This window comes from Homarus americanus, unplaced genomic scaffold (assembly GCF_018991925.1).
Source record: "Homarus americanus isolate GMGI-L3 unplaced genomic scaffold, GMGI_Hamer_2.0 scaffold23617, whole genome shotgun sequence".
In the NCBI taxonomy this organism is placed as follows: domain Eukaryota; kingdom Metazoa; phylum Arthropoda; class Malacostraca; order Decapoda; family Nephropidae; genus Homarus; species Homarus americanus.
Window position 1 is genome coordinate 3289435 of NW_024720711.1, and position 27766 is coordinate 3317200.

A 27766-nucleotide genomic window follows, 5' to 3' on the forward strand; every position below is an offset into this window, starting at 1 on the left:
TTATGCTATGCAGCTATAGCTGAGGGGCACACGACTAGACTTTCATTGACTACCTAGTCAGATTTTAATACGATTTATCCTTTAATTTCGTAAATACAAAATAAGATAATTTTTATGCTGAATAAATCTTCTTATAATCCAAAATAAATTTATTTGATATCTTAAATGAAATAAATGAGAGAGTATGTAAAAATTTATACTAAATAGATGTATAGATAACTCATTTATATTGACTCACTTTCTTATCATTGTGTCGGTCGTTGATATAATACAAAGAGACTTTTCAAAGTTTATTAAATTCGACAGTAAATACAAATTATCGATCATATAATTTAAAATTTACTACCTTTTGATATATTAATTAAATCAATTACATATGCGGATATTTTATATTTGAACGGTGAAAGAAAAACAAAACGAAAGTAAAATGAAATCCGGCCGATAATTATAGTGTGTTGAGCGGGTGCTGGCGTGTGAGCCTGGCGGAGGGCGAGCGAGGCGACCCGGTATTGATCGCCACTGTCGCCGCCACAGTCGAGCAGCAGCCAGCCACGATGGGGGACAACAACGGTCTCTACAAAAACATTGCGGATCGCGATAACAGTTTTAAGAAGTTCTTATGGAATTCCGATACCAAACAATTCCTGGGCCGTACCGGAGCATCATGGTGTAAGTATCAAACCAGAGTTATGGGTTAAGGTATACCTGGAAATCGATATCATGGGGAAAATTTGTATGAGGGAAGACTTCCATTGATGGCAGGTAGACCTTAGTGTGTGGTGGCCAGGTGCGAACTAAGGTGTGTGATGGATACTGCGGATATATGCACCTGTGGTGGCCGGGTCAGGCATGCGCTGTGGTAGGGTCAGAGTAATGTTGGGGGGTGCCGCATTGACCGGGGGTGTGGCCCTAACAGTCTCGCACACAGTCGCCCCCAGACCATCACCCACCACACAGTCAAAATGGTAGACGAAGACAAGGAAAGGCTCAGGCTCTACACGGGCCAAGACAAGACTTTAAAGAAGTTTTTGTGGAATTCTGAAACTAGACAGTTTCTTGGTCGTACAGGAGGGTCATGGTGTGAGTATTAAAGGGTTTTTCATGCTGGTCATTGCACTCTACGTTGTTATATTCTCCAGAAATGTTATGTTTATATCGTTAGCTATCAAACGACTATCTTGTCGTTAACTTCTCAGGTGGGTATACTGGTGTAAAATCGTGTCGCAGCATCCGTAACACAGGTGACCAGTTATTTTTTGTTTGAGATATTCGTGTTTCCCCAGTTCAAGGATATTTAGCTTGTCTCATTAGATCGGGTCAAGTCGTTTCTGAGTTTCTGCCACAGAAATACATTGACTACGGTTTGAGATTTAATCGAACTAATAAAACATTTTAACCTGGGATTATGAATCTCCACCTGGCAATTACATAATTTTTCAACCAATCATGTGAAGTAGTGGTGTTGGCCAGTTGGGGCATTTTTCTGACCAATATGTAATCAGTCTGATAAACTTGAGGAGTACAGTAAGTGACTCGATGTACAGGTATATATATATACAGTACATACTGCGATTCTATTTACTTTGATCTGAAGAATTGATAAGTACTGTACTTTTGGAAGTTAATACAGTATGTATTGTTGGCCTAAAGTTAACATGAACCGTAGACAAAAGTAAATACGTATGTCGAGCAAAATTTGGTATGTGCAGTACTTTGGGCTAAAAGTTAATTACGGTCAATAGCTACTCGGGAATGGGGGCACGGGTTAACCAATAACTTAAGAAATTTGTTATATAGATTATAACTGCAGGTATCCCTCATACGGATGGGTTAGGTTCCTTGAAAACAATTCGTTAAGTGAATAGTCATGTCTAATAATATAACTTATTTGAAAAAATTGGTTCAGTTCCCAATGACAAGAAAATCCCAATATTGTACAGTACCAACAATTACTGTACAAAATCGGTTCACAGAAAACAAAATTCTTACCAAACTACTGTACTGTACTATAATTTAGCACTGTACCTAACACATTAGAAAATTAATAAAATAGAAATTGTACTATACCTAAAGGCACCATATTTGTGAGAAAAGCTTTTGTTTAGTGAGAAAGTTTGAATAGAATATTCGTTTGAGCTTTGTAGAATTAACTGTATAGCGAGGGATACTTGTACTGTACTACAGTATTTTCTTACCTCAAGACCATTCCCAAGAATTATAAGAATTTAGCTAAATATCTTTCTCGTAAAAAATGGTCATGCCAACGATTATGAATAAACTCATTTAGAAATACATCATTACTTCAGGACAAAATCGAACAGATTTGCAACAGCCAATCAGCTGTAACTCTTGAGGAGGGGGCGGGGCATCTTTTCTCAGCTGAGAAAAAAAGCACTATAGTGAACAGTACTGTACCCATGTTAAATGGAAATAAGGATTATATCTTTAATAACCTTTTGAATGGAGCATTCCAACTACTGTAGTGTCTTGGTTGACAATCTGTTTTTCTTTTTTAGATTATCTAATTTATTTAGCATTTTCACCACTTATCAGCTTACTAACCATTCAGGCAGTTGGTCTATCCAGTATTATTATAAGAGGAAACGAGAGTCCTGGGAACCTGTGGTGTCTGGTAAGGGCTCACTGGATAACACCCTTATCACATGTATCCAGACTCAGGCTTGAACCCTTGATATATTGGTATGAGATATGCCCATTACTGCTGTACCACCAACAGTTAGTAAACCTTTTATGTTGTGCATGGGAGAGAACCTTTGACTCCCCAGCCTCCACCATCCAGCTCCTACTCTAAAAAAATTGTCAATCCCAACTCTTCTCCCAATAGTCAGGATTTGAACTTGAGTTCTGTACTCAGGGTTGGCATCAAAGTCTTGACCACTGGTCAGGAATACTGTATTAAAAGTGGGTGTCATGTGCCTGACAAGGGTGTTAGTTTGGCATCTAAGGTAATGTTAAGTACAGTACTGTAACGCATGAGATTGGAATAAGGGCCGTGTGTTCTTCAGTGACTTAAACCTACTGCATACAGGTACAGAGAGATTGTCTTAATTATGGATTGAGTTTCATATTTAGCTTCACAAGGGTAGTTCACATGTCTTTTAACTAAATGTTATTGAAATAAGTGTTATACAGTAATGAATATTATCATAAACAATAAAATTTCTCTTTGGTTTTGAACTTCGTCAGCTTTAAATGTTGAAAGAGTAGCCTGTAGACCATCGTCTTAGTTTTTGTGTGTCTTGTTGTTGTAGGATTAATTAAAGTACTGTACAGTGAAAATTACCCTGCAGTGGTCATCAAGTGCAGATTAGGAGCTCCCAATGTAATGCTGGACTGGGGGTTGCCATTTATCCACTTGAACAAAGGTGCTCATTATTGGTCAGGATAAACAGGATGTCCTTCATGACTGTTCTTGTTACCTCCTGTTTCTTTAGGTTTAAGGTTGTCTTTCAGGATGTAAGAAAGGGAGTTTGTATCAAATGTTTCTGTACTAAGCTTTCTGCAAGTGGCTCTGACTTGGGGTTTGTTCTTTGTGATGGTGGGCTATGGTTTATCTAAACCCTGAACTAGGGGTCATCTCCCCTCGCCTTGACTTGGGGAAGACAATGTATGAAACAGTTTCCCACCACTGTTTTGGAATTTGAACGCTTCCTCAGTTGTGCATCACATGTGACCTGTAGACGTGAATAGTTTTTAGTGGAACATTACAGTACTGTACTGTACTTAAGACTACAGTATTTTCAGTTATAAAAATTTTTAAAATAAATTTTTCATAATCTCTTTAGTGTTTAATTGGAAATGGAGTATGTTAGATCAATACACAGTATACAGGTACTGTACAGTGCTGGTTGATTCTATTTGTTAAGTGATGTTAATTTTTGTTATTGGTTTACAAGGTTTATAGTAATTTAAGTACAGTACAGTACAGTACTGTATTGTGTGTTTCGGGAGAGATTTGTACAGTATTGTAGTTCGATAATAATATTTAACTCTGGCATTTAAGGATTTTGGACTTTCAGAATTCCTGTTAAACTGTGGTTTGATTTTGTATGAATAAACTTGATTTCATTGCATTTGTACTTAGGCATATATATACAGTACAGTAGTTTTATACCTTCCTGTTAAGGTTTAAAAATCCTCGAGCTGTTATACATATTATTGGAGTGCCCCGTTGGAGGCTGAATATGCCGTAAGTACATTTGGGAGCTTCCAGACTGAATGTACTATACTGTATTGAGTAGTAATGCGGAGATAAGCGAGATAAGATATATTGTTATTACATAATCTGGTCTTGGGTTATGTATTGCTACTGGGGGCTACAAAAATTTCTGCACCAGGATTAACTTAAGAGATTTGTTGTGGATAATGTAAATTCAGACTGTTTTACAAGACATTGGGTGAAGGGGTTAGGAGATGGTTTTCTCTTTTAAAATTTCCTTGGCATCAGTGTCCTGGTTTCAAAAGGATCAGTGTGTCAGAAGTTATAACAAGTAGTTACTTTGCAATACTGTATTAGGAGGTAACATATCTTGCTTTATACTGAAAAGTTACGTATCTCATTCCCTTCCTTCCATTCCACATGTTCTAAATCTCCCTCATTATTTTAACCTCTCCTACCTTACCCACACATATTCATCATTCTCTTTGTTTCCTCTACACACTATTTCTCACTCATGCCATTTACATAACTCTTACTCGTGTCCATCTTTCCCCTCACACTCCTTACTTCAGTCTCTACACTCCCATCACTCACCACTCCCATCATTTAATCCATAATCAAACACATCATCCACAAAACCACAAATGAGATAAAAAAAGGAGACCAGCAGTCTACCCCACCTAGTTGCCGGCTTGGGTCACCATATCGATAAATTGACCCGTGGCTCCCTTCCCCACCCACCCTCCCACAGGCACAAACCAGTCTGGTTTGACACGCAACCAGCCCAGTTCGCATACAGATTTTCCTCCAATAATTTTATAAAAACATGAGTTATACAGCGGTAGTATAATTTACCTTAGCACTGTATCCTATTTGTAGTTTCTGAGATTTCCGTAATGCTCTTCTCAATAGAGTATCGTCATTGAATGTTACTTTGTATTACTATATCTGAGAAAACAAATCGTGTAGGCTATGATAGTTTACACTATTGCTTTCACATATCCTTTAGTATAATACAATTGAATAAAGTTTAGCATGACAACGCTAACAGACTGACTTGTTGGAGAGTAGAAAGTTGCCTCATGACCAAAGAACTGAGCCATAGTTGAAAGAATTCCTATGATTCATATTCGTAACTAAAAGTGCAAAAATAGACCAGGGATTTACTTTAGTTGAAGCACATAAAATAGTCTTGAATTTGTACTCGACTTATGTTAAGTTCACTTGGTGTTTTTTAAGTGGCGAAATGAACATAGATTTTTTGAAATATACTGTACTGTATGTTATTTATTTGCTTAAGTAAACTCAGCCTGTTAGGTGCATTCTTGCATTGTCCTTTACAAGGAATATTCATCGTATGAATCTTTGGTAATCGGAGCCCTGCTCTAGAAGTCAAGACTTTCAGAATTGCTCAAGGATCTTAGTAATGTCTTGCATCATGGTTGACTGCTGTTCAAGGATATACCTAGGTACAAGTCATAAAGACGGAAATTACTGCCTGTGTGGTTTTAGGTGAGTTTGGCTGACGCTGGTACAGTACAGTATTACCGTCGACTGCTAGGCTCTAAAATTTTTAGTTTCAGTACTTTATTTGAAACTATTTTGTTGATTGTATGTTTTAGGTTCCATTGTCTTAAGTATTATGCATGTGACGTATTTTAATGAAAATGTGCAGGTTTTGTCAAGTGAATCTAATATGGTACACGTGAGACGATGTTATGCCTGTGATAAGTAACAGTAATAGAGGACAGTATATCTGACATAAATGGTCTGTTTTTAATTGTCGTATTGTAGTGCAGTTGGCGGTAATTCAGTACGTTATGGTGTATTTGCGAGTACAGTGTGTAGTGCGGTTGTGTGCTAGTCTTGTGAAGGCCACGTAGGTCTTTGGCTTTGCATTTTATGCTCCGTTGGTTAGACATTTTTATATAAAGTAAACGTATGTGTAACTTGTATAGTCAACATTTTTCTTGATTTCAGAATATAGATATTTCTGGTTTCAGATGTTCATACAGTAGTTAGGCAGCTGTTGTTAAGGGCGGTAGTGATGGATGGGCCGGAGAGAGAGGACTCACTTTCACTAGCGCAAGACCTACCACTAAAGAAGGTCACTGGCCTGGACAACTTTTTCGTTGCCTCCCCGGCTCCTACTCTCTTGGCCCGGCTTAATAGTGTTTCTAGGATGAACAAGATCGTGAGTCCAAACAAAAGAGTGGATTACTCCTTTTCCGTAAGACTGATATTTTCAGTCGTCACCAGCTGGGTGAATTAATTTTTAGTTTCCACTTGGATAAACAGGAGCTGCATCTCTCACGCGCGAATAATCTTGTTATGACTCGAGAGCTGGAGTGTGTGGGTCGCCATTTTTACTTCCTGTCCTTTTATATACAATAATGATGTAAGAACTTATGAATAAATAGATACAGTAAAATATAAAGATCAGTGCCAAATATCTATAGCAGGGATCGCTTCCTAATGTACATTTTATTTACTTAACAAATTTAATAGAATAGCCCCCCCCCCCCATCGACTAGATAGGCGTGCAGCATCGTTTGACATTTGGCTTAAAGCTGACGGTCGGCTTCCAGAAATATGAGAATTATACTGATTTCTCATTGGGTACTAATTAATGAACATATCTCATTTAGGCACAGTAGTCTAAGTGTAATACTGATGTTATTTTTAGACCTTATTTTGTTATATCTTAAACAGCCAGTTAAATAAAGTCGGCTATGAAGGCTCAATAAATACCTTTGAAGTATAAGCAGTTGAAAGCTATTAGTTGTGTAGGGACAGTCGCTAATCTCCAGTGCTAGGGGGATGGGTGGCAGAACATATCTGGAAAAGTCGGGCAAAAAACAGAGAAATTGATCAAACCCGGTAGAAGTGGTCGCCGGGCCGGCAGGTCTCCGGGCGTGGCGTTGTTATTGGTAGTCATGGAGAATTGTCGCGGGACAGCCGGCTTGTTCCCTTCTACTCTCCTCCGCACCACTAACCGCCTCACACCGACCTTCCTTCCCATTGTCTCCTGCTACGGCTGGCCGGTACTGGTGTGGCGGGATTTTAATGTGTTTTTCGTCGATCACCTGTGTTTGATACCCTTCAGCAGAGTAGGAGAGGGGTGGGTGAGCTATCCTTGGTCGAATTGACTTGCCCTTTACCAATGCTTGTGTACCTGCACAGTCTGTACATTGTTACCTGTGATGCCCATGTGCAGTGTATACATGCACTGTCCATTTGTACAGTCAGGTGCCTAAGAGAGCTCAGGTTCTCAACTGGCTCGGCCATGTTAATATTGTTATCCACCCTGTATCTGTTTTTTCTGGCTAAATAAATGTTTCAATTCAGTATCTGCACTGTCTATATACATGTTGCATCAATATGACCTGCTTAGGGTATGCTATTATTTGTGGTGTACTCTCGAGATGGCACTGAAAGGCAATGGGGAGGATAGTGCCTACGAACATTTTACGGGAATAAGAATATAATTTTGGGATGGTGAACTTATGTAGTCGAGAATAAAAGTGGAATAAGTACTATAGCCAGGCAGGTGAATAAAGTCACTTTATTACTGGAGTTGTTAAAGAGACAAAAACTGAGGGTTATGATGCGTGTAGTCAGTCTTTTGGTTATGACGAGTTGTATGAGGTGATGTTGGCCATTTTATACAGCTAGGTAATGTTATTCTAGGGTGTACCTTACTACCGTGACCAGACTCCTGGGTAGCATTAAATGATTGGGTTAGGGGAAGGTTGATGTTGATGTATTGTGTGGTTAACGATTGACCCTGGATGATGTTTTATAAAAAAATGAGGGTGGTGGTTAAAGAGAGTGCCAGCTGTCGTGTGGAGGGTGATGGTGGATGGTTAAGAGTTGATCTTCAGGGTAGCTGCTATGAAAGTCCTGTATAGGATCAGAAGTCATATTTGCGTCAACCTCGACTTTATGGTCCACGTGATTTCTAACTTGTCTCGTCTTGTATAGAAAATGACTACATATGATTAACGCTCACAACTAAAGAAAATCGTGCCTAGAGTCTCAACGGCAAAATATACGAGACTGAGAGAGAGGTCCCTAGCCTCGCTCTAGGGGTCCCAGAGGTCGAGCGAGTGCCGCATCGTGTTACGTTGCTGTGCTGCCAAGCTTGACTAGTGAAGATGTAGTGGTGGTTACTAGGGTGGATGGTGAGGCCTGTTGTACGAGGTGAATTGATAGTGGGGACAGTCTTGAAATTTTCTTATTGGACAAGATCCCACCAGACAGTTTTCCACGTGATTATTAACCCGTTGGATGAAGTCGTATCCGGACGGGTTTTCACAGGACAAAATCCCAGTGGTATAAAGTTGTTTTAGTTAGACTGGAATTTTGTCTGGGGGTAGTGACACAGGAAGCACCGCCACTCGCTGAAATACTAAATCCATAAATAGCCCCGGGTCCTCAGTTTATTCCAGACGTTCCCCCCTCCCTTAACACTCCCTCGCCTCTCTAGCGAAGGGGTGGGCTGGCGTGTACACCTGTCTCCATATCTCCCCTCCCGTTTCCCTATTGTTAGCCAGACTACAGTTAGCTTGTCCTCCCTCTGGTGTAGGGATGCGCAGGTGGACTGGCGTGTACTCCCCTCCCACCTTACAGAGCTCTTCGTTGTTCATTGTTTTGACGTGTATACTGTGTGTGTGTAGACGGCGAGGATGTACACTGTTCGCACTCCGCTACTGTACTAGGTGGCGCGTGTTGTGTTAGTGAGATAGGTTAAGTCCCGCTTCTTGAGTTGCAGTGGTGTTATGTATCGGGTAAAGGTGGATGGATGTAGAGGTACACTTGCAGAGAACGGAAATTAAAACAAATGCGAGTATTACACATTTATTGTCACACTTCACATCACAACTGTACGGTGAAGCCAGACAAAGAACGAGCTTGATCCCTCGTACCTCCCTCACGAAGTCAATATTTGGTAACACTGACTCACCCCTCGCACAGATGGCTGTCAATATTGACTTTCCCCCAATTAGTAAAATGGTGGTTATAAGGAGATAAGCCATTAGCTGTTTTAAGCCACATAGAAAAAGCCCATCCCTTACTAACAAGAACATCCTTTGGTTAGATACGGAAAATTGGGCCGCTGGTTGACTGAACGTTGCCAAGTCTACTGTACATGCTGGTGTTTCAGTACCAAAGAGAATCTACATTCTCAAGATTCATAAATATAAGTTTTTCCCCATTGGCGGGATTTAGGAAAATGCAGTTGAACATGATAGTCTCAGAGCAACTTCGACGCCATGTTTGTCCCTTTATTAACTTTCTTGTACAGGTTCTCATATCTATTGAGTTTGGTCGGACGTTTCTGCATTATTCTTTGATGTCTGAGGATCGATGATCAGTAATTCGTAGATTTTCCTGACGAGTAGAACGACATCTGATGTAGGGTGTTAGAGAACTGCATCCATTTAGTGATGTTGGCCCTCGCACATAACATACAAGTATAGTGTGTGAGGGGAGGTCGGGGGGGTTTACTTGCATAATTATATCCGCTTACAGGAAGGGATGGAGGAGGGGAGGTTTGTGGGACACGGGGAGAGATTGAAAGTGATGGGGAGGGTTAAAGGGGGGAGGGAGGAAGACATCTTCCTTGTTTTAGCTGCAGGTTGTTCGGGCCACACAGGATATGGTGTTTTAGTCTGCCTTAGTCATCCCGGTGCCCGCCATTCCTGACTTGACTGATTGTTTTTTCATATGCGAGATGTTTCTTCAAGTTCAGCTTCTCTCAGCCAGTGACCTGTTCTTCGTCACTTGTGTCGCCTTGATGCGAAAGTATTATGTGAGGATCCTATATTAAGAAGGAAGTGCTGTGTTGATGGGTACCTTACTGTAATTGGTGGAAGTAATTTGTTGTAACATTGTGGGGGGGATGTGTTGTGCTCATGCCCTGGTGAACCGCTAAATTACTTGGCGTCACTGGACCGGTGTGTGGATATACTGTATATAATGGTTTTATAGACTTTCGTCCTCTTGAGAAGATGGATTGTGGGATGTTTTTCGTGAGAAATTGTTTTGATTTTGTATTACCGGGATTTTTTTTTCTTTGGGAGGGTGGGGGTGATTTTCATGACTATCTTCAGAGGGGTAACTAGTGCGATGTTAATAACGAATTGGGTTTACAGTGGATTCCCGGTGGTCCTCAGGCGACAATCGTCGGAGACGTTTATAGTTGCCAGCTAGGCATTATTTATTCCACCACGGTGGGAATTAGCCCAGCGTCGCCTTGTGACTGAGCTTTCGATTTAGTTGGAATAGTTTCTTTAAGCTTGGATATTTCTTATTAAGATGTATCAATAAATCGAACTGGTTTACTAAAGCTGATGCCCCACAAAATATCTTGTAGTTTCACAATTACATAGTTTACTGTAGGGAGAAATAGGGTGAGGTTAGATTGGGTTAGTAGCCTGCAGGATTAGGTTAGGATAGTTTAGGTGAAGTATGGTTTGATTAGACGAGGCAAAAGATTGGGTTTGAGTTAGAATAGATTGGGAACAACCAATTCCAGTGTATCTTGGAACATTGGTTATCAGGGCGGCACATTGCTATCTAGTACCTCTCTTACTCTTATCAGTAGTTGTGAAAGGACTTGAAGACCGCGGCTCATCCACCCTCTGTTATCACTTCACCTCTGGCTGAGACGCTGTCCCTTATCATCACTGTGTGATCTTTGGGGGGAAAGAAACTTGTGTTTAGGAGAGAATGTGAGAGTGATAAGAGAGGGAGAGAATGTGTGAGTGAGAGAGAGATGGGGAGAGGGGGTTGGGGTTTACTGTAATTACATCTCCAGGCTATAACATGGCTCTGGGGTTATATAATGTTAAATTCCTGGTCGTGGTTTGTGTTATAATCACACGCATTACTTGGCGTGTTTGTCTGTAACTTTCAAAACTGACTAGACCTCCGTGTTGGGTTTGTTAATGTTGTATCAGTATTAACTACAATATACACCAGTATAGTTAACTCAAGATCAGTGTGGTGTTTCCTTGTTAACATGCGAATGGTGAGGTACCTCTGAACAGTTATAGGCAGCGTACTGATGGTGGTAGGGATTATTGTAGTTATGTGGGAGTAAAATAATGCATTGTAACCGGCTTCCAGAAGACCGTTCCAGGTACACTCAATCTTGTTTCTCTTAGACAAATAAGCAAACTTGGTGTCTGGAAAGACGAAACTGAAATATATACGGTGCCATTTTCTGTCTTTCAGAGTAATTTAAACCCTTGGCTGTGGAGTGCCTGGTCCGGTTACTATCATTCATGGCTCGTCTAATGAAAGCCTAATTAATGTCGTCATCGCGTTGTTTAACTATTGTTGGTTGTTTGTACGGTATTATGTTGAGTCACTCACTAGCCGGTGTGTGTGTGGCGCCTGACCTAACATCTTTTCCTACTCCCCACCCTCCCCACACCTCGGTCTTGCCTCACACATCCCTCTCTATCTTTCTCTCCACTATCCGTTCCCGGGCCACGTAGTTCGGGATGGAGATAGTGAACTACCGTCCCTCCCCTCCGCCTCATTTTAAACACTGGCCACGCACCTCACTGGGCTACCTGGCCGGTGTTGTCCTCCCAGATCTGACCGCTGATATTCTTCACAACTACTCTCCCTTATTCTACCAGTGTGGGGATGGATCATGAGTCATGTTGTTCACCTGCACCGTCCACGTTGTCTGTCACCCTCCTGTCGCCTGTCACATGATTACTTCTGCACCGCTTACAGATCGTGAACGTTTTCAGGGGTATGTTGTCAACATCGATAAGAAAACTTGGTGATGGTCTCGGACATAGTGGATTCACTACACGGCAAAATATGATGCACTCTCCATATTTTTAGATAGCCACGTTTTGTGATTTTGTTTGTGTTGACAAGATTTTTGTCGACACTTAAGTTTGCTACACGCCCAGCTGGTATATTTAGAACGCCCCCAGTGACGTACATATGACGCCACACCCATGGTGTAGCTGCTGGTCTGCTTAATCAGGGGGTTGCTTTACATTCTTCTCTAGATGTCTTGCGTCAGGAAACTGCTAATTGGTTCGGGTTGAGTGCACAGGACCAGAGAAATTAGTGATGTTAATGTAGGGGGTGTGAGGGTTGTCCCTAGACCCAGTAATGATGGCAAGGAATTTTTATTACGATTTAGGAAGATCATTGCCGACTGTCCTCTCCTTCGTTCTCATGACCTCTTATTTTGTCTCCTTCGTCTTTCTTCTTCACCTTCTTATTCTATTTGTTCTTCACCTTGATCATCTTACTTTTTTGCTCTATATTCATTGACTATCTTTTCTCCTGTTCATATTATGGTTACGGTGTACTTACCGGTGGTGTTGGTTCGAAAATAAACAACCTCTTGATATTATTGGTTACCTTGTTTGTTTATCCTCACAGAAGGTTTGGGTGAGAGAGTGTGTGTTTAAGGCTTAGTCCCTGGCTGAGTGTGTTTGTTGGTGTCAGTGAGAATGTACGTGAGGCTGAAATAGATGAGCTAGTGGGAATGTTCATACGTAGTAGTGTATGCCAAGCGTGTCAGTGTTGCCAAATGACTACTGTCACAAGAGGCTCAGAGACCCTCCACTCCATTATTAATAACAGTAGCCCGTCCTCTCATGTTCGCACGAGTACAAGAGTAGCGGCCATGTCCTCTCTGATGCAGGTATCGTAACCACCCGTGTGTGTGTTTGAGCGAGACAAGGTAGGTGTGTGGTCATGGTTGGTGGCGTCATTGTAGACATGTCTGTCTGGCATCTTAATAACCTTTACAGATTTTGGCCTTGGTTAGTGGAGCATACAAAGGTTGACCCACTCTTCCTTCACTCATATTGGCCTTTATATTGATTTCTACCTACTGTACTCGGTTAGGTTTAGTGTCTTTTAAAAGAGGCTCCTTGAAGGGGTGGGTTGTTGTCTTCCAGGTGGGGAAATATTAGGGTGGCGCGAGACACTTGCTCTTTACTTAATGTCAACTACTTACTGGCAATTGGTGGTGACCCTCGCTGGAGTACAATTGGCATTTTGGAGACCATTTGAGGAGGGAGAGAGACTTGTTAAGTTTTGGAACCTTTAACGCGTGTTTTATATTTATGACGAAACGATTAATCTTAAGTTTCTCTTCTGGCTAACATGCAGGCTGGCTAGTTCAGTGAGGTCTTCACTTAGGTGGCTCCAACCTGGACTGATTTAACCATTGGGCTTGAGGCTCGGTCCTAATCGGGTCTAACTTGAGCTAATCTCAACCGTTAAACCTACTAGGTTCCAACTTGACCTGTTATAAATATTAGGATTGGGTTGAGTCGTGTGTACGGCCGATGGTAGTGAATGAAGACTGATTGTGGGTGGAGAGCTGGTAGTGAGTGTATCATGGTTGAGTGAGACTGGACGGGGTGAGGTTAAAACAGGTGGTGAATGGCGGCTAGCACTACTGGTGGCTTACGGCTTTATCAGACAAGCTCTTTGCTTATCACTTCATTAAGGGGTCGGTAGAAGCCCCCCCCCCACATGGTGATCAACACGCCACGAGGTGATGCTCACAGTAAACACCGTAAGTGTCTTAACCATGGTAGTTGAGTCGGTGTTCAGGTGACCCCGTTTTAACCTCTGATTTGTAGCGCCATTGAGAGGTTGTGACTGCAAGTGTCATTAGTTAGGATGAATATTTTGCTGTGAGAACTTTGGAAAATATGGACGTTGAAGTCATGGGATTTAGGTTTGGTTATGCATAGCCTCACCCCCACACACACACTGCCATAAACAGTACATGTTATAGCTGTTAGGAGGTGGTACAAATAAATTAATGTAAAATAGGATAATGGATAAGGAGAGAGGGAGAAGAGGGGTAGAGAAAGGAAGCACTATGGGACACACAGATGTACAGTATAGTTAGTAGAGAGAGTGAGTAGTGTGAAGGAGGCGGTGTGTTGCGTGGGTGTGTGGGGTCCAGTGCGGTTACTTTTTTGTTCCTTGTGACACACCCCAGCTCTCTCTCTCTCTCTCTCCATTCCCTTTAATGTTCTTGATTACTGAAGCAGTTTATGTATCTGGCAGCTCCCACCCCCCTATTATCTCTCTCCATCCAAATTTAGTTTTATTGTTAGAGCAGTGTTCCTTGGAGCAGCAGGAAGACAAGTTTAATGGGAATATAAGCAATATCCTGTGTGTGTACTGTTGCTCTGCATCGGTGTATGTCCTTCCATTACTCGAGTTTTGTCGTGTTTCATTGGCGAACAGTTATTTAAAGCAGCGTAAGTGTAGTGGTGTAATGGGTTAGGCAAGTCGCCTTAAAATAGTCTCTGCCAAACTATAAAAAAACTTAGGGAAGTCGACGCTGCTCCAAGACATTTAAAGCGTATACATCATGCCGGTGTACGATAAGTATCTTAACGGCTGCAGTTTTTAGACAGTTTACACTTCCGATGTGACACCTATGGCGGTATCTCCTTTAGGGAGTGTTATTTATCCTTCAGTTTTCCATATTTTGTTGAATTGTTTGGGTTTCGTCCCGAGGTCACGGATAAAATCGTTTTCGGGATTTGCAGCAAACATGGCCACCTGCTCGACGGTGATTGGTGGACAGCTTCTGTACCTTTTAAAATTTACCATGACATCACATGTGGCCACAACTGTGGTTGGCTGGAGCCTCATGACGTCACACTTTAAGGCTGCACTGGTTGGATCAAGTGGTAGACGTCACTACTGCTGGTTTGGAGTTAGCTCATGTTATTGTGCAATCCATTTATAGGAACTGGAAAATTTCGCCTTAAGGTGTTATTTAGTATTTAGTATGTTCAGATATTTTAAGAAAAGAACTGTCACGTTTTTTGTAAGTTTAAAACATTCTCTAATGTAGTAAAAAAAAGTTGATGTATTTGAAAGTAAACTTCCTTAAATCCCAGAAGGCAATAGTACGAACACAGTGGTGATGCCATGTATCGAGTCTGATAATATTATTCGAAGATTACTGCCTTCCGTTGTTTATAGAATATAAAAATGTATTCTTGGTTTTGTCTTTTGATGCCTTTAATACCATTCATCAGTGTCACTAGTTAATATTAGTGATGGGTGATGTCTGATTAGCCTGTACCCCAGCAGATGTCTGAGAAAGTTGTTAGGTACTTTGATTTTTTTTCGTAAATATTCTAATCTGATCATATTGTGAACGAAGGTTTTCTATACTGTGAGTGATAATTTTGTAACCGTTCTTTGTTGAAGAAGTTACAAGGAGTACAAACCGGAATGATCTGGATAGTGTCACAACTACAATTATGGGCTAGGGGGGGGGTTACAACTTGAGCGAGGAAAGCATTTAGTACATGGTATATATACGGTATAAGACTACAATACAATATGCAAGGTTGTACTGTAAATTTTTTTTTGTTTGGTAATGTGTTGTACCGACTCGACTCTCTCCTTGCCTCCTAGCCATTACCACAACCGCATTTGTGTACACAGACCTTAGCTTGTGTGAGACCTCTGTTACTTCATGTGAAACCTCGCTCGTTTGTCCCCTCCTCCCCTATCTCGTGAAGGAGTGTTACGAGTGTAGCAGAATGAGCTCGTAGTGATGTGGGCCTGTCAGCACGAGAGAGAACAGTGCAGTGGTGTGGTAGAGCACATGAGAGTGAGACTAATAATGGTGTGGCGGAGCATGAGAGAGAAGTTGTGGCGGGACAGAATGAGAGAGTGGGAGCATAAGCATTGGTAGAGGCAGGCAAGCATTGTGTGCACTTTCCTAGAACTGATGAGTCAGGATTCTACAGTGGTGGACCGTGGTGGTGTGAGCCGGTTACTGTGAAGGTGGTGCCGGTGAGGTGGGGGGTGGGAGGGGGAAGGAGTGTGGGATGTGGTGTGGAGGGGTGGGAGGGTGTGGTGTGGAGGGGTGTAGAGGGGGTTGGTGGATGGTACGGTGTGGAAGGAGGTTGGGGGGGTGGGGGACTGGAGGCAGGGTGTGGTGGTGAGGTCAAGGCGGAGAAGGGGGAGGGAGGGTGGGCGAGTGAGGGATCAATGTTGCGACAACTCAGCTGACTGGCGAGTGTGTTGTGTGGCTACAGCTGATCCATGTCTTCACTGTATATTGTATTGTAAGTCATGTGCTTAACATTTCCAGTATGAGGCTTCAGATTTCTGTATCATTATCGAAGGGAGACTTTAATGTGCATATCTGTTGGCTTTATACGTACAGTCATGAAAAAAAAAGTCCTGAGTCGTCCTGCGTGAGACTCCTGAACAGGTTCATGTAAGGGACGAAGGACTGACACACATTTTTTCCATGACTACATTTGGTGTAAACATTATTATTTTGATATTTCTTTGTGTACGTACCCTCGTCCGTTTGCGTTAATCATCCCTCTATATCACCAAATCCATTTTTCTTGTCTTCTGGGTACAAGTTAAGGGACCACTGAAGCTCAAGATGCAGTATTTTTCCAGCATGAAACGAGATGAGTGTCCTTTGATAGTAGTTGGCAATACTGTAGTTTGTTTTGGGTGTAACTGAACTGGTGCCTGTCTGGCCACTGATATTATTACCTTTAAACTAGCACACCTTTTTTATGACACTAAATAATACCCGAGAAAGTTTCAGCACAGTCCCCCCATTTTTTTATAGTTACGGACGATCTTGTAGATAATCATAATACGAACTACAATTTAATACACCATTACTAATTTATCTAAGTTTACTATAATTTGGTTATTTGATAATTAACGACATTGTAAATCCATTAGCAAATTTTATACATGAATTATTTTTCATCAAAGTTTACCGTACCGTATATGATGTTACAGTATAGTAATTACATTTTAAGGCTCAATATGACTTAGAAACCTTCCATATCAAGATAGGTTGAAGAAACTAAATTTGCATTCCCTAGAAAGACGAAGAGTGCGGGGAGATATGAAAGAAGTATTTCAGTGGGTGAAATGAATCAATAAAGGAGATATAGATAAAGTTCTTATAATATCCGAGCAGGATAGGACTCCTAGCAACGGATTTAAGTTGGATAAGTTTATGTTTAGGAGGGAGATAAGAAGGAACTGGTTCACAAATAGGGTGGTGGACGAGTGGAACAAGCAACTTTGTAGTAAGTGCTGGAATGCAGGAAAGCTTTAAAAGGAGGCTAGATAAATTCATGAACGATAGAGTGGTAGTAACTCTCGACAGGAGCTGTCATGCACAGGCCAACCGGCCTATTGCAGGCTCCTTATGGTCTTATGACTAGCGTACCGAGACACACACACACACACACACACACAGTAGTAACAATACAATAGTAAAGTATTGATTATAAATTTTCGGTAACATCGTTTCCTAACTTGGATAAGATTTTTCGAGTTAAATATTTCTTGTTAATCGTAAAACCACCCCACTTTTTTTTTACGGGAATTAGCCCACCCGGAAACAGGTTGAACGACCCACAACGGGACCTAGGGGGCGAAAAAAAATAGAAAAGAAAATGGTTATATTAATATACACCACGAAGCTGCCGGAAAACCAGCTTTTTTAAGCGAGACAGATTGTATGAGTATGGAAACAGAACAAGGCAGAGCATTCCTCAGTTTGTGTGAGCAAAAAAGGATGCACTATAACGGGTTATTCTAGTGTGTCCGACATCCACAGAGAAACGGTGGGCACCGCGGGCAAGACGTGTGTTACGAGTCCACTGCCTTGCCGGCGGTACACAGGATGCCAAATCCAGCGAACATTGCCCGTTAATGTACCTGTAGAAGAGAGTAAGTGAAGCAACATTTGGTGAAGAGAAAGGGAAGAATGATTATCAACTAAAGGAGATGAGTTAATACGACGAAAGTGACCAATTAGTAGGTACAGGTAATATGTTCTGGAGTATACGGAGGAACTCTCTACCTAGGTGACAGAAGTTGAATCGGAAGACATAGATGCCCATCTTGGTAAGAACGAGATGGTAAATTTTGTTGCGAGAGAAGGCGGGTTCAAGTTGGACGGGAGCCAACCTCAACGTAGCGTCACCGGCGACCCGCAGCACACTGACGCTACCCTATTTCACGCCACAACCTACATTATATTTCTTCCTTTGCTGCAGAAATATTACAGCTATAGCCTTTTTTTGTCTTTGTAACCCACCACCTCCTACAGTCTTGTTTCAACCATTGTGGGAACTGTATAGTATTTCAGGACAGTGCTTCTGCCGTATCAACAAAGCTCTTAAAGTCGTCAGTGGCAGATGTGACACACACACACACACACAGACACACACACGTGTGCGTACGTACGTTCGTTCGTTTTAAAAACAAAATGTTACCAACTTTTACATAGTTATTGAATCCAAAAAGAAGTCTTCCTTGAGTGTATAGCAAGTCTTTCTTTCTCTGTCAATTTTTTTCTGTCTCTGGGGTGTCTGTCTGTCTGTTTCTCTTTAATATAATTGCCACACACTTTTTGTAGTCACATGAAATCCTCTCTTTAGATAGACACCATCCCTTCTGTGTCACTCAGGTCCTAATGCAGAAAGAGCAGTCCTATGAGGTTTGGAAAGATCTGGTGATTGGACGGTGAAATAACAGTTAATTTTGGGTGAGCATTCTCAGAAAAACTGAGTTGGAGTGCAATCTGGGTGTGTGTAAGGTGAGGAATTAAAAAGCCGTGAGGTAGCAGCAGTGTAGGTTGACAAGGGCAGTCCATAAGTGTTAATCCTGGTAATTGTACGAGTGAGGCTGTCCTTTCATGGTACTGTAATAGCTAACTGTGGGGACATGACATACCTGTAGACTCAACTATTGGCCTGTGTCTTAATAAAATAAGAATAAGTTAACTTCCCCTGACCTATATATAGTAAGTTAATAACTTACTGGAGTTCCACCACAAATGCTGGACAAGTAACAATTTTGTTCTCTTATCCCTCAAGACAGAACAATTAATGAGGATGTTAACATTGTTCATTAAAGAATTGATGATACACTTCATTCACTAATATAAGTAAGATAAGTAGGGAATTAATTGTAACTCGTACCGTTACAATAGTTAAGTCAATTATAAAAGCTTACCCCTGTTACAAATACTGTATATCATCTGTGAAGATCTTATGGTACAAGCTAATCACAGACTGTGGACCTCATTTGATGGAAAAGCTTGATCATTTAAGTCACACGCACCCAAGAAAAAAAAATCTGGCATTGGTGTGATGGTAGTACTGCCAAGAGCTATTTAAAGTACAGGTGAGGTGGTTGGTAGTAAAGGAGTACTGTACTATCTGGTCTGTCCAGAGATGAACTTGGTTACTATGACCATGACACACCTTGATACACTCCACATGCTTTATCTGTCATGTTAGGGGGCACTGTGAGTCATCTCCCTAGCTTTCCTGCTTTTTGGAATGGCAATATTTTGTGCCATACAGTACTTTGTTTATTATAAAAATAGTAATCAAATGCTTTATATATGTAGAGACAATCCTATGTTCTTCATCAAATAAACCCTTTTTGTGTGTTTATTATTAAGGGTTCAAGGGGAAATACCATAGTCTTCTTAGCAAAAATAAAATTGACAGTATTGCAATCATAATGTCAACTTTATTTAGCACTGATCATATCTGGAAAAGTTAAATGTGTGCAAATTAAAAAGGTGAAGTCTATTACCCCCATGCTTCAATCCCCATGATATCTAGGCTGTAGTCCAGGTTGGGTTCCTTTCCATACATTCTGCAGTATATTCTGCATGGTACAGTACATCTCCATGCCATACCCCCATGCAAAGCCTACTTCATAACTATCCTCCCATGCAAAGTTCTTACAAAGCCGTCTCCATTACTCTTCCCTGCAAAGATCTCCACCGTATTACTTACCATACTGCTCATTGTACAGCCTAGATACAGTACTGTGCCCTGAATTCTCTTGTCTTGTTACATTAGTTTTTACGTTCTGTATTGTACACCTTCAGTGCTGTGGTAGATAGGCTTCAGGAATAGGTCGTGGTGGTATATATTCTTGTGTAAAGCTAAGTAAATGTGATATGGTATTGGAAGATTGGAAACCCTGGTCAGAGCTAAGAGAGCAGTTAGATACTGAGAGTAGATTTTATGTAGAACTAGGCTCGGGTAATTTGGGCACATAGAGAATCGAAGAGGCCAACCGAGTCTAGTTGTACGAGTTTGAATGTGGAGGCGATTGAGAGCCAGGGGTAGGCCAGTAATGACATGGGGAAAGAAGTTGTAAGAAATTACCCCTGGGAAAAGAAACTGAGGAGAGGCTGCAACAGATCATGAAGAAATGACATCAGGTGGAAAGTGGATAAATTGGTGATCAAGTTTTACTGTAGTAACTTTGTTGTGTACAGGTACTATATTAAGAATAAATTACTCGGGATTGATTTGGATTTGGTATACTGTAGGTAGGTATTGATCTCAGAAAATGAAACTGGGCCTCTGTAGTGTTATCCTATACATTCTGTAACTTCTCTGATATACAGTATAGTACAGTGTATATATCTATCAGTGCAGTACCTCTTATCTCTGTAAGGCATATGTATTTGTAGCCTTTTGATTTTGTGCAAGTTATACTTTTGACTTAATGATGTTGCATTATTAATGTAAGCTTTATTCTGTGTCTTAAAATTTTTTTTTCTCTTACAGTTAAGATTGGAGTGTTCTACATTATCTTCTATGCATGCCTGGCTGGCTTCTTTGCCATCATGATGGCTGTCTTCTACCAAACACTAGACACCAACCATCTCCCCAAGTACACCCCTGGTGATGGTGGATCCCTCCTTCGGAACCCAGGTGAGAATTTATTTCAGGACCTTTTGTGTTCACGACTCCCCTTCAACTTTTATTACTCGAGGCCTGTCGGCTCCCTTCATGTGGAGAGGAGCTACACCAACAAGGCAATTTTTTACAAGTCCTCTATGAAAAGATGCCAACAACCAAAGTTGTTTTATGCAATTATATACATGACTGACAGCATCAAATGGGATATGATTCTTCACCTCTTGGCTCTTGATATGTAGATTCTTGGCTGTGCCAGGAAACCTGAATGATGACTTTGATTTGATCAAATGAAGACCCAAACATAATAAGAGCATTATAGTGATAAGTCATATAGTGGAGAGTGCAAAAGTGTGCTCATTCATACTTTCTGCTCATTAATTTTTAAAAATTTCTCACTGTTGTTAGTTGTAGTGTTGCTTGGGTCTAGCATATTAGTATTCATAATTCTAGTTATCACATACTTAACTTTACAAATATTTAATATTTTTATCCTTAAGTAAATTGTTGATTGTTTTTTGTTTTTCAGCCATGGGTTTCAGACCTCTGCCACGGCAAAAGAATGTAGAATCGACATTAATTTGGTACAAAAATGGTGACAATGATGACATCAAGCATTGGGTTGAATCCCTTAATGATTTCATCAAACGTAAGTTGCATAATGTTCATTATTGTAGAAAAGTTTAATAATGGTCATTTGTCTGGCTATAGATTTTCCACATTAAGCCTTGCAGTGATATGTTTGACTGTTCCTCAGCTTACGAGGGCAACAGTGACCAGATCTCAGGCCAGCATGTGACAGACTGCACCAGTGGTAAAGTGCCAGAAGAAGGAACTGTGTGCCCCTTCCAGGATAAATGGCTGACTGACAAGTGCAAGAAGTCTGAGAGTTGGGGCTACAATCGCGAGTCTCCTTGCATCCTCCTCAAGCTTAATAAGGTGACCTGAAAAATCTTTTCTCTACAAATTCCGGCACATTTATTTACAGGGAGAAAAAATAATAAACAATTAATTGATAATTACCTGAATATCAGAAAATTGATTGTAGGAATTATTTCTAAATAATTACTAAGATGTAAGAGATATTGCTGAAAGAATATTTCTTAAGAAGTTAAGAAATATAGGTTCATAGGGTCAATTCTAATACAGTAATGGAATAGTTTGCCAGAAGAAGTTGCAGCTGGCAATTCTTTGCAACAAAATTATTTTAATTGTAGTTTACTGATGTCCTTTGATGGTTTCTAAAACTTGCATTAAAATGTTCCCTTCTGATCAGTTTCTTCTGTATAGACAATGAAATGTCTATTGTGTAATGTGGTACAATTCCAGACCCTACTTTTACTTTCTTTTATCCTCTTCACTACTGATTGGCTCGTTATCCACTTGGGCGGTCGGTCATGTCTCTGGTACGCACTGTTGCTAGATACTGGGCATGTACTGACTCCTGAATATATCGGAACCTGCTTCGGTGTTGGTCAAGTCTGGTCTTGAATGAGCTCACAATTTTCACTCCTCAAAAATTTGCCCTCACAATTTTCTGGACTTGTGGCTTCTTCAGCCTTGAGCTGTGACCTTCGCCCAGCAGCTCCAGGTATGTACATTCAACCGAGTAGCCCCCCCCCCCTCCCCGAGATGTTTATACGCTTCGGTTAGGTCGCCCCTCTCACGTCTGTAGTATAAGCTAGGTAGTTGCAGGTGCTCCAATCTCTAGGTAACTGAGGTTCTGTAGACCAGGCACCTATCTGGTGTCCTTCCTTTGGATATTTTCAATCAATTGACAGTCTCTACCATACCTCGGGGACCAGACGGGATGACAACACTCCAGATGGGGAAGCACTTCACTCTTGAAGATCGTGACGAGTGACGGGCCATCCATATATCTAAACGACCTTCTTTTAAGACCTACTAGTTTTGTTGCCCGATTCACCTTCTCATAATGGCCCGAGAACTTCAGTTCACTGTCAACATACACACCCAGATTCTTTTTAAATTCGGTCTCGAATAATGCAGTCTCTTCGTCCATTTGGGACATGTGATACACCTCCTTACTATTGGTGCAGCCCGGGTGCATCCTTTTGCACTTTGATACAGTGCATCTTAGCAGCCATTTCCTCAACCATTCTTGAAGATTGGAGAGATCTTTTTGCAGCTCTTCACAGTCTGTGGTTCTTAATTTCCTTAAATAACTTGGCATCATCCTCAAACATTTGTGTAGAGGAGTGTATAGCTTCTGGCATGTCATTAATAAAACAGACGAACAACAAAAGGGTCTAATACGCTGCCCTGTGGTACTTCGTAGTCACACGTACACGTGATGATTTTGTTCCATTCATCACCACACACTGTTTGCCATCATGCAGAAAGTCTCTGATCCATGCTAGGAGACTTCCTCGAATCCCGTACCCTTCCATTTTAATTCTCAGCCTTTCATGGGGTACACTGTCGAAAGCCTTTGCAAAATCTAGGTATATATGTCGATATTTCTGCGTTGTTCTAGAATTTGAGTCCAAACATCTAGTACCTTGAGTAATTGTTTTCAACAGGATCTTCCTGGCATAAAACCATGTTGGCATTCCATCATGTCATCTCTTATGATGCTCTCTAATACTTTGCACACAATGCTGGTCAGGCTCACTGGTCAAAAGTTATTCGTGGAGTGTCGATCGCCCTTCTTGAATATAGGACTCGCATAAGCCATCTTCCAGTCATTGGGGACCTTTTGCTCCTCCAGGCATTTGCAGGACAGGATCTTCAGGGGCTCTGCAAGCTCGTTACACAGTTCTCTTAACACTCTGGGGTGTACCATATCTGGGCCAGGACTCTTGTGAATCTTTAACTTTAACAGTTTATTTCGTATAACCTCGTCCGAGAACACAATGTGGGTCAGCTCCGTGTCAAACCGTCTGTCCTCAAATGCAAGATGACTGTTTGCATCCTTTCTTGTGAACACCGATGAAAAAAATTGTTCTACACCTTTGTTTTATCCCGGTCAGAATCTGCATAACTACCATCTTCAAGCCTCAGGTCCGATATGCTTACTCGCGTTTTTAATTTCGACTTTGCGTAGCGGTAAAAAGCCTTTGGGTTTGACTTGACGTCGCTAGCAATCTGCCTCTGGAACTCTTTTTCAGCTCTTCTACACTCTGACTTTGCTTGGTTCCTGGATCTGGCATACATCCTCCAGTAGTTCCTTTGTACCGTAACTCCAGAGGTCACTCCCTGCAATTGACACTTGTCAGTGGTCTGGTACTGAATGTTAATTCAATGATAATTCTGTTCTGTCATCAGTGAACTGAATTCTTGGATGATTATTATTTGACTGCCCTTACCTAAATTGGTGTGAATTTGTTTCACAGTAATGTTGATTTTTTTTTCTTCCATGTTTACATTTTACCAAACTTTCATCTAAACCAATTATTTTGAGTTTAAGGCAAGCCCCAGATTTTCAGACCCAAATTGGCATTTTATGTGAGTACAGCATATGTGATAAAGGTGTGTAAATGTCATTTATTTGCAAAATTGCCCAGAATTATGTGTGTGGCGCCCTTCAAATGTAAACGGTGGATCTTTTATTTGAAATATATTACAGATGATTAAGTGGGTGCCAGATGTGTACGAGACCATGGAGGAACTGCCAGAGGGGATGCCCAAGTCACTGAAGGATCACATTCGAGAGAAAATGGATAGTAACCAGGGTAAAATCCCAAAGGTACAGCTTCAATATCACAGCTCAGTTCATATCAAGTGTCTTACAGTTAGAATGTTTGGGTGACAATAATTTTTCACTTTTCAGAATCAAGATACATTATTGTACAGTACAGGTACTTTGTTTTCAGTAAAAGAACCAATATAAAATTATCAACAGACTTGTTATATCTGCTTTAGTTTATAATAGTAAGTAAAATAATATATAAAACCAGCTTTCACTAAAATTAATGAACTGTGTAAATTATTTTATATTCTGCAAGAAAATAGTATTTCATTATCTTCAAAATTTTTTTTAATCCAGCAGTGTTTATGAATATATTCACCATTTTGAGGGCATTGTAAAGTGAGTTGAAGAGAACTTAATTTTTACATTTTAATGTAGGCTGCTTAAATTCAAGAAATAGACTCATTACTGGCTTTCTTTAATCTCTCACACTGTAGTAAATGATGTAGTGCCTTTTAATTACAAGACTCCACATATTGTACAAGCATTGTGTGTGTGAAGCAACTGGGTTAATTCATTTGGATTCTGGGGCTTTATTATGTAAGGATAGTACCATTACTGAACATATCTACAGTATTGCAACAGTTAGGGGGACTGTATGACAACAACTTAAGTCAGGAGTCGAGTATGGCAACAGGCGTGTGTACTGCAGTACTCTTTATATTTATTTGCTGAATGTGTTTAAAAGTCAATCTCATTAATTCATTCTTTCAATTGTAACAGATGATCTGGGTGTCATGTCAGGGAGAGAACCCAGCTGACCAGGAATACATTGGCCCCATCCGCTACTCCCCATGGCAAGGGTTCCCAGCATACTTTTTCCCATACTTGCACACTCCTGGTTATCTTCCTCCTATTGTAGCAGTTCAGTTTGACCAGCCTATGTGTAAGTCACCTCAGTTTTTTACTGTTAACATCAACCGTTTAAAATATGCACTAGTTTGCCAGGTCGAGTTTTAATTTTTTGTAAAATAGCTAAAAGACTGTTCAGTTATACTCTGATATATTTCATTACTGTGTATAATTTAACTGGAAAAATTAGTAAGTTTGAGTGGTATGCTTATGCATGTTACCTCCAGATACATAACTTGTTCCCAGTAAATGTACCTTTTGTCAAGTTTAGTTTCTGAACCAGCAGATTATACACTTGACATGGCTACCGTTCTTTTATCATCATATTATAGCACTCGCTCTTTACCCTTTTAATTGTCATAGCTTCATTTTGCATTATGTCTTAAAGAGCCACCCAATAGATTTTCAGAATCGGTTCCTGTCCACACTTGAACTCAAATGTTATTTGTAACCCTTAATACTGTAGTATGAAACCCCTAGCCCAGATTTGTAAGGGATTATGAACATTCCCAGTACCATGCTTATGATTTGCTCACTTATGCAATTCTTTGCTTTACCCCCACACTTAAGCCAGGGTGCTAGATCACCCTTACATCACCATCTTTTCACATTTAACCACAAAAAATAAACCAAGTACAGTAATACAACTACACCCATAATGTATCTCTCTTCAGATCTAGAGCCATGATGAGAGCCATCATTGGACTCAATTTTTTCACCCTTAAGTTTGTGTGTTCAGCTATTTTGAAAATGTGAACTTAGCTATGTATCACTCCCAGTTTTTCTTTCTTCCTTCCTTTCTCCAACACCGCTATGACTTAAGAATTTGCCCTTGTCATGTTTGGTAAAAATTCATGAACCCAACACATTAAAATATCTTGCTTCCAGTTTATCTTACTTATCTTATAGCTGCTGTGTTATGTAACTTCACTGATTTACAGCGGTTTCTTGTCTCCCATCACATAACACTCTTCCACATGCATAAAATCTACTAGATATAAGTGTCATAAGTCCTGTATGCCTTTCTCTCGTGTATTCATTTTATTCTGCAGTCGATTTTCTCGTCGTCAATATAAGAGCGATTCCCATATCTTGATTTTTTGTATTTTATAACCAAAATTTATACTGTTAACATTGACTGCCTTTCCTTTATCTAAAATACGTAATTTGAACTTTACAGCTAATGTTCTCATTAACATTGAATGCCGTGCTTGGGCCAAGAACATCAAGCATGATCGCCAGAATCGTCTTGGTCTAGTGCACTTCGAGCTGCTGAAGGACTAGTAGAACCTCACCTCACACCACACCTGGGTGGGCTGGACATCAAATACCCATTCAAGGAATATTGAGGTTTTTTCTTAACACCTTTCATATGTATTATTTAAATTATTATGTATGTGTTGTCAGGAAAGTTGTTGTAACTGTAAAATTTGATTGTTGTAAATTATCTGAAATTATTGTAAAATGGTCGAGACTGTCGTTGAGCCTACACTTGGTAACGAGGTAAATGATACAGGTGTTGTATTATAATTTCCTTATCTTGTGGTTATACAACAAAGAACATCTATTTTAAGGAATTGTTGATGGTTATTATTGTGTAAATGTGATTAATCCTGCGGAATGTTGCAGTGCATAGCAGACATAACTAGTAGTCCTGTTGCAGTTCCTTTGTTTAGATTTAATGTAAATAGTCTTATATGCAGAAGATATAGTTATATTTCGTGCAATCGACTCTACCAACACCTGCTACCCAACGTGATAGATAGTGATGCTAGTGTGTTTTATTATATATATATATATATATATATATATATATATATATATATATATATATATATATATATATATATATATATATATATATATATATATATATATATATATATATGCAAATTGCAATTTCCAGCTTGCCCTGTTATTGGTTGTGGCTATGTAATAGATAACCCCAGATGCCCAAGTGAGAATAAGATGATCATGCTTGTGTTGTGTGACAGTTATTTTAACTTGATTTTTAATTTCCAATGAAAGTGTAAGTCCCAGCTCTGAATGAATGTATGTTGTATAAATTACCCATGTTTAACCAAATTCACATAAAAATTTTTGCCCAAACGCCCAAGTTTCAACGCGTGGCAGCTCTGACTTATCAGTGTTGGGTGGCAGGCTAACCTTCTTAATATAAATTGGGTCCATCTTGGTAAATGGTGGATATTCCACAATTGTTCTGTTGTTGAGCAATAAAGATCGTAACATCTCCAA

General features: G+C 40.3%; 1 protein-coding gene across 2 annotated transcripts; it reads left to right on the forward strand.

Moving 5' to 3' along the window:
• Positions 1-511: 511 nt before the first annotated feature.
• LOC121860740 (sodium/potassium-transporting ATPase subunit beta-like) lies at positions 512-27766 on the forward strand. 2 transcript variants are annotated; one of them, XM_042358073.1, is made up of 7 exons: positions 512-669; positions 20815-20961; positions 21476-21595; positions 21704-21885; positions 24536-24655; positions 25382-25544; positions 26691-27766. In XM_042358073.1, the coding sequence occupies exons 1-7, from the start codon at positions 555-557 to the stop codon at positions 26792-26794; spliced, it is 951 nt and encodes a 316-aa protein (XP_042214007.1). In that variant the 5' UTR covers positions 512-554; the 3' UTR covers positions 26795-27766. The 2 variants fall into 2 exon arrangements, with proteins under 2 accessions (XP_042214007.1, XP_042214006.1); XM_042358072.1 differs by lacking the exon at positions 512-669 and adding an exon at positions 940-1080.

Coding starts and splice junctions, on each gene's coding strand:
- LOC121860740 (XM_042358072.1), top strand. CDS start 963: ATGGTAGACGAAGACAAGGAAAGGCTCAGGCTCTACACGGGCCAAGAC. Junction 21,596..21,703: donor CCTTAATGATTTCATCAAAC/GTAAGTTGCATA, acceptor ACTGTTCCTCAG/CTTACGAGGGCAACAGTGAC. Junction 21,886..24,535: donor TCCTCCTCAAGCTTAATAAG/GTGACCTGAAAA, acceptor AATATATTACAG/ATGATTAAGTGGGTGCCAGA.